The sequence below is a fragment of the Camelina sativa genome, chromosome 19 (genome assembly GCF_000633955.1).
Source record: "Camelina sativa cultivar DH55 chromosome 19, Cs, whole genome shotgun sequence".
NCBI lineage: Eukaryota > Viridiplantae > Streptophyta > Magnoliopsida > Brassicales > Brassicaceae > Camelina > Camelina sativa.
Window position 1 is genome coordinate 25,818,565 of NC_025703.1, and position 7,383 is coordinate 25,825,947.

At 39.2% G+C, this 7,383-nt stretch overlaps 2 protein-coding genes and 1 pseudogene across 2 annotated transcripts in view; 2 read left to right on the plus strand and 1 right to left on the minus strand.

Annotated features, from left to right (window-relative positions):
- Positions 1,604-4,821, plus strand: LOC104767190 (ATPase family AAA domain-containing protein 3-like). The gene is made up of 8 exons (XM_010491235.2): positions 1,604-2,074; positions 2,159-2,254; positions 2,374-2,484; positions 2,568-2,877; positions 3,087-3,177; positions 3,272-3,605; positions 3,721-3,869; positions 4,134-4,821. Exons 1-8 carry the CDS (start codon positions 1,799-1,801, stop codon positions 4,651-4,653), a joined length of 1,887 nt encoding a protein of 628 aa, XP_010489537.1. The 5' UTR covers positions 1,604-1,798; the 3' UTR covers positions 4,654-4,821.
- On the plus strand, positions 5,070-6,522 carry LOC104767192 (annotated as a pseudogene).
- Positions 6,449-7,383, minus strand: part of LOC104767191 (zinc-finger homeodomain protein 6) — an 8,267-nt gene continuing 7,332 nt past the window's right edge. Inside the window, exon 2 of the mRNA XM_010491237.2 lies at positions 6,449-7,377. Coding sequence (XP_010489539.1) covers positions 6,628-7,377 — 750 coding nt within the window. The 3' untranslated portion in view covers positions 6,449-6,627. The remainder of the gene's footprint in view (positions 7,378-7,383) is intronic.

The window sequence follows — 7,383 nt, forward strand, 5'->3', positions numbered from 1 at the left end:
GACTTAAATCAAGAAGAGGACATTTGAGAGAATCTATGAAGAACTAATTAAGAATTCGATGTATTGCTTTTATTGGCTTCGTTTAATTTCTGTTTGGTTTTCAATACTATGTAATAATCTCTCTCAATTCCACCATTATTTATATATTTTAGTCAATTTGAGTTCATATAGTAACAGTCTCGGATCATACTCTCAGTTTAATGTATTGAGCATACTAACCAGCCAACACGCCATATTTGGCACCTTAGCTTTCAGCTTAATTCCGAAATCTCTTGGGCATTATCTGATCGAACAATATTAAAAAATGATTGATGGTAAATGGAAGAGGAGAAGATCATGGATTGTTTCAAAATATGAAGACGATTTTGAGCGGGAACTTTTTTACATTTAACATTTCAAAATTTCTATTTTCACAAGCAAATAAATTGTTAGACTACAAAATTTGTTTCATTTTCAGTATATATATTATTCACATGTCTTTTTCATTTAAAAAATAATATATATTTTTTTTAAAAAGACAATAGAATTCCTTATAATAACTCAAATATTTGTAGTCTATGTTTTGTAAATAGAAAAATTATGGACAAAAACTCGAAATGCTCAAATGAAACACAGTACTAACGATGCTTTCGAAATTCGTACGTCTGTGTTTATGTATAATTTTTGTAACATCTATTTTATTAATTTATATAATAACCAGTTTACACATATAGAAATATTATAAAGAGTTATCGCAATATAAAGGAGTAACAACAACATAAACAATAATATTCATTTTATAAAACTATTACATAAACAATGATTATAAATTTATAATAGAAAGAAACAAAGATAAATCAAGTTATTCCTATAAATTAAAAATCCAAACCATAACTTAGACTGATATAAATATACTGTTTTAAAAATCTCCGTGGTCCCGTAAAATTGCTAGGCCCATCCTCTCCGTCTCGATTAATAACTAATCCTCGCCTAGCATCGATTATCTGATTATATCTATATAATTTGATTATAATCCGTCTAATCCTATTACTTCCCGCTTAATTTTGTGTATACCTATTATTTTTGGAGCTAAATATATATATATATATATATATTGTTATTTAGACATTTAAATTAAGAGTTTATGATGTTTTACAATAACTAATGTACAAACTTTAAATGAAAATCATGAAATGTTTTTGTTACGTTTTTATGTGTTTACCGTAATTTTAAACACAGTATTGTAGTTTTCTATTTTATTTAATATTTTCTTTTTTAATATAAATATAATTATACATATATTTTTGTTTTATTATTAATTTAATAAAATAACTTTAAAATTAATTTTCAATTATTAATCTCTGTTTAATTTCTGATTTTCTGATTTTCTAGCTAGGCTAGGCTCTGTGGGGTTTACGAAAACATATACTTAAATCAAAATTCAAAGTTTAAACCATGTGCCTCCGAAAAGATCTAATATGAAAACTGGGCTTTAAACTATGTGCCTCCGAAAAGATCTAATATGAAAACTGGGCTTTAAACAAGGGGCTAAAGATGGGCTCAAATTTAAAAGTTAGCCCATAGCTTGATTCGAGTCTGTGACAGCTCACAAATAAATCATAAAGACTCATCATAACCTAGCCACCGTGGGGTTTATGGTCTTGCCTGCCGGAGAAACTTTTCCGACGACTGTCCACAACCATTTCTATAGTAATCCTTGGAAGCACCATTTCTCATTTCGAAATGTTTGAATTTTAGAAAGATTCTTCTTCGTTTCTTGATTGGGGTTTAGGAAGCTGCTTCTAGTCGTGTACTCCAAATGGCTGCTTCTAGACTATGTTCCGCGGCGGCGATAGCTGCTGCGTTCACTTCCATGTCGATGTCACAGAACCGCGCCTACGCTGACTCGCGATTTCGCTTTCCTTTCTTCTCTTCTTCACCTCCGGCAGAAGAATCTCCAACTGATCACAAGTCTTCATCGACGAATTCTAAATCGGACTCCGATGAGCCTAAAGGATCTGGTTTCGATCCTGAGTCTTTGGAAAGAGGTGCTAAAGCTCTTCGCGAAATCAACAGCTCTCCTCATTCCAAACAGGTGATGATTGAATCTCTAGATACCTCGTCGTTCTTTGTTGTGTGTTGAGACGTTGCTTACATGATGTTCTTTTGTGTTCACCAGGTGTTTGATCTAATGCGAAAGCAGGAGAAGACTCGATTAGCTGAATTAGCGGCTGAGAAAGAACATAATGAAGCTATTCAAGCTCACAAGGACATTGTGAGTAAACCTTCTCCTTGTGAATTCATTCAACTGTCTTTTTGATGTCTTTGTTATTTCATTGGAAGCTGGGAAGTGATAAATATGATTGTTTTTTATGGGGGATTTGAATGGGGCAGGAAAGACAGCGGAAGCTAGCTGAGGAGCAGAGGAATCTAGTGCAGCAACAGGCACAAGCGAAAGCGCAAATGCTTCGATATGAGGATGAGTTGGCAAGGAAGCGACAGCAGGTACTTTTTTTAGAAAGAAACTATGTTTAACAGTTTTTAGGGATCCCTGTTGTGTGTCTGTCCTTGAAATGGAAATTTTGCAGACAGATCATGAAGCTCAGAGAAGGCATAATGGTGAATTGGTTAAGATGCAAGAAGAGTCTTCTATACGGAAGGAGAAAGCAAGAATTTCCACGGAAGAACAGATTCAAGCACAGCAGCGCCAGACTGAGAAAGAGAGAGCTGAACTTGAGCGAGAAACAATTCGCGTCAAAGCCATGGCTGAGGCTGAAGGCCGAGCTCATGAAGCTAAACTTACTGAGGAGCAGAATAGGAGAATGCTTCTGGATAAGATCAATGGTGAAAGGGAAAAATGGCTTGCAGCAATCAACACAACCTTCAGTCACATTGAAGGTATAGACCTTATAAGCATTGTTCCATCCTGTTATGCTTTGGTTCTCTCTAGATTGTTCTGAAACTAATTAACCTTCCGAGGAATATTTTAGAAGACATCCACCTGCTGATGTTGTTTAATTCTCGCTTTCAAAAGTTTTATGCTGCGAATATATTGCTATTGAAAATTGTGGCTTCATATTCATTTCCTTCTATATTGAACTTGTCAGGGGGAGTCAGGACGTTATTAACTGATCGAAATAAACTGATTATGACTGTTGGAGGAGTTACAGCATTAGCTGCTGGGGTTTACACAACTCGGTATGCATCTCCTAATTTTGCAATATTTATATCTCATTTTAAAAGTTTATGTAGCTGTGAATTAAGAAGCTTAACTGTTCTCTTATGATAACAGAGAGGGTGCTAGGGTTACCTGGGGTTATATCAACAGGATTCTTGGGCAGCCATCACTTATCAGAGAATCTTCCATGGGTAGATTTCCATGGGCAAGCTCAGTGTCTCAGTTTAAGAACAAAATTAGTACAGCTGCAGGAGCAGCAGCATCTGCAGAAGGAGAAAAGCCCCTTGAGAATGTAATTCTCCATCATTCCTTGAAGAAGAGAATTGAGCGTCTTGCTAGAGCCACAGCAAATACCAAGTCCCATCAAGCCCCATTCCGCAACATGATGTTTTATGGGCCTCCAGGTACTGGTAAAACTATGGTGGCGAGGGAGATTGCTCGGAAGTCGGTGAGTTTGTTTTCTTTATGCAACTGCGAACTTGAACCACATATTATGAATCTACTATGGATTGACCAAATTCATGCCTTGCTTTTACACCTGTTTTGATTATATTGTGCTGCAGGGTCTTGATTATGCTATGATGACAGGAGGAGATGTTGCTCCTCTTGGTGCACAGGCTGTAACAAAAATCCATCAGATATTTGATTGGGCTAAGAAATCAAACAAAGGCTTACTGCTTTTCATCGATGAGGCCGATGCTTTCCTATGCGAGTAAGATGCTTCACCTCTTTCCTATAGCCTTTTGATATTCTAGTGCTTCTCATCTACTAGAATTCTATAATATATATAATATAGTTTGGACTTTGAACCAATATATCTCTTACTTGGATTGCAAACTTTTTACCAACGCAAGGCAGAATGTAGTATAGTCTGAGAATAATCTGTGGATTGTCCCACCGATTACTAAAGCTCATTTTGTTACTTCGTACAGTATCTCCAGGGTTTGTTTTCTTAATAGTTCATCTTCTATTGCAGACGTAACAGTACGTACATGAGCGAGGCCCAGCGCAGCGCTCTGAACGCGTTACTATTTCGAACCGGTGATCAGTCACGGGACATAGTTCTTGTCCTGGCTACAAACAGACCCGGTGATCTTGATAGTGCAGTCACAGACAGGATTGACGAAGTTATCGAGTTTCCTCTCCCTGGTGAAGAAGAGCGCTTCAAGCTCCTCAAGCTCTATCTCAACAAGTACCTATCTGGTGAAGACAAAGAGTCAAACCTTAAATGGAGCAGCTTTTTCAAGAAGAAGTCACAGAAGATCACCGTTGAAGGAGACCTAACCGACCAAGTGATCAGAGAAGCTGCAAAAAAGATGGAAGGTTTCTCTGGTCGTGAGATTGCTAAGCTTGTTGCTGGAGTTCAAGCTGCGGTGTACGGACGAAAGGACTGCGTCTTGGATTCCCAACTATTTGAAGAAATTGTGGATTATAAAATTGAAGAACATCACCAGAGAATCAGACTTGCGACTGAAGGCGGCCAATCGTTTCCATAGTTTTGAATTGATTCTATATAAAAATGAAATAGTGAACACTGTTTGAGTGACCGGTTCTATTTCGGTTAGCTAGAATTGTGGTGCAGTTATAAATTTCGGCTTACCAGCCCGATTATGCAAACCGCTTCAGAAACAAGGGTTTCTGAGCTATCTCTCTTTTTTTCTCTCTCTCTCTACTCGTTGTATTACTTTTTCCAAAGTATGGTCTACGAGGGGAACAAGACCAGCCGTTTAATAGGACACGTACCCACAACAAAACCGCATCCTTTGTAGTTTGTAGCCACGTAACCTCGTCAAAACACGTGGAGAACAGTAACCGCTTCTCGGAAAGACCACTGGTCTTGGACTCGAGCGTCTCTTCTCTTTATAAACTAACAAGTATAAACTTCCAAGGACATTGGAACTAGAATCAAAACATTTAAACAAGGGAAAAAAAAAGAATTAGTTTGATCCGTCCGTAATCACTCGTTAAAAGAGATGATGGAGAGAAGTACGACATTGGTGTCGCTGGTTGTTGTGGTGGTGCTGACGTGACAGAGGGTCTTTTGGAAAAGGAATGAGACGACGCCGCAGGAGAAGTCTGGTTCATGGGCTGGTTGGGTCTCCGAGAAAACCACGACGTGAGTAAATTGGTTACACCCACTTCTGGCTTAAATCAGTCGCTTACGTACCACCCATCACGTTGATTCTATTTTGGTCTACACTTTCTCATTTTAATCATAATTCATAAGTAAGTAGTGTCTTCTTGGTTTTTTGTTTTCTTTTCTAGAATCTTTAGATTCGTTGACTACATTGGATATATAGGCACGTATTTTTGGGCGTTATTATAGGTGACATTGAGTTGAGGGGTTACTCTTTTTGTACGTAGTGGATTTGGTAGCAAGAAAGAGGAAGTATGAATTTTCCAAAAGAAAAAAGATGGATGCAGGTAAAGCAGCCAGAGTCGCGGAAAAATAAGTTTATGATAAAACACAATGCAGGTTGTGCCAACTGCCAAGGATTTTGCCGAGAATAAGGCACAATATGCAAAAGATTTCGCTTCTCTCAAGGCTGATACGGTGATGTAAAGGACATCGCCTACGAGAATTAGAAAGCGGGATATGCAATAATGCACGCAATGCAAAGGATATCACCTATGAGAAGGTGAGCAGTGCCAAGGACGTGGCTTATGAGAAGGCGGGACACGTGAAGGATTTAACATATGATAAGGTAGGATCTGCTTACGAAAGTGCGCTGAGTGTGATAGACTCTAGTTATGATAAGGCCGGCCGGTGATACAAAGGACATGGCCTATGAGAAGGAGGGCAATGTAAAGGGCATTGGCATTAAAGAAGGCATGCATTGCAAAAAGACACGGCCTATGGAAAAGCGGGGGATGCAAAGGAATATGATACTGTCTCGGAAAAATCAGGCAATGCCAAGGACGTGGCTTACGAGAAAGCTGACAACGCTAAAGACAGCTTATGAGATGGCAGGCAATGCCAAGGACATGGCCTATGATAAGGTGGGATCTGCTTATGACATTTCGCACAAGGCAAGGGATTCTGGTTATGTGAAAGCTGGTGAGGCCAAAGACTTCGCCTACAAGGCAATGCAAAAGATACAGCTTACGACAAGACTGGCGATGTGATCAGGGTGGCAACGAACAAGACAGGTGAAGCATATGAAGGAGCCAAAGAGAAGTCAGTGAGTGCGAAAGACATGGCAGCTGATAAAAGCAGAACATGCAATGTAGTACGGCAAAGACAAAACAGCAAAAGCAATGGTTGATTCGGTTGACTATATAGAAGACAAGTCATAAAATACGCTTCTTATGAAACCGTAAAGAAGAAGGCTTTTCAAGTCGCCAGAGAGATACAACAATTCTGAACCTACTAAATCCAATCTCCTTTTCAAAATGTAGAAACATAATCTTAAAGTTAAGGAACGTTGAACAAAAAGAAGTAAAAATAGTATGTTTATATATAAAAACTCTTACAAATCCTTCTTCTTTGCTGATTGTTTATTGTTGTGCATCCAAACTTTAAACACTTGTCTTTTCACATTAATCTCACGACAAAACCGATTCACTTCATCGTCTTCTTGCTTTGTCATTCTCCAACCAATCTTCTCAGCAAATTCCATCATCTTATCCTTTTGTTCTTCATTAAACTTTGTCCTAAACCGTTTCTTGGGCTGAAACTGATGAAACTGATCCACTCCATTACCACTAAAAGATTGATGAAACTTGTTTAGATCCTCCGTCGATGACTCCGCCGGACCACCACCACCTCCTCCGCCACCGAAGCTCATCATAATCGGAGACACGTGGCGGCCAACAAGTGGCCTTTGAGAATGGCCAAAGCTATTGAAATTGACAACAAACAAACCGTCGATCTCTTTTCTATGGAAACTCCGGTGACAGTCACAAGCTGCACAAAGAAGAGACGCAGCCGTACCCTCTTCCCCGGAAGACATAAACTCGCCGCAACCGTCCACCACGTGTCCGCCGGAGCTGGCCGCGTGGTTCTTTTGGCATTCTCTATACCTCGCCTTCCCCGGGGAAGTAGTTTGAGGCCTAGCGTATGACCTTGGAGCAGGAGCTATAGAAATGGGGTTGGTATCAAGATCCGGATCCGGGTCCGACCCGTTTCTTTTGGTGGTGGGTTTATCTTTGTCGGCGGTTTGGGGGTAAGCGTACGGAGGAAGACGATGATGATCTAGAACTGATGGTTTACTTCTTACCATCTC

Excerpts from the sequence above, each read along its gene's own strand:
- LOC104767190 (XM_010491235.2), top strand. The coding sequence starts at position 1,799 with ATGGCTGCTTCTAGACTATGTTCCGCGGCGGCGATAGCTGCTGCGTTC. Across the intron at positions 2,878-3,086 it reads AACCTTCAGTCACATTGAAG|GGGGAGTCAGGACGTTATTA; the intron begins GTATAGACCTTA and ends TGAACTTGTCAG. Across the intron at positions 3,178-3,271 it reads GCTGGGGTTTACACAACTCG|AGAGGGTGCTAGGGTTACCT; the intron begins GTATGCATCTCC and ends TTATGATAACAG.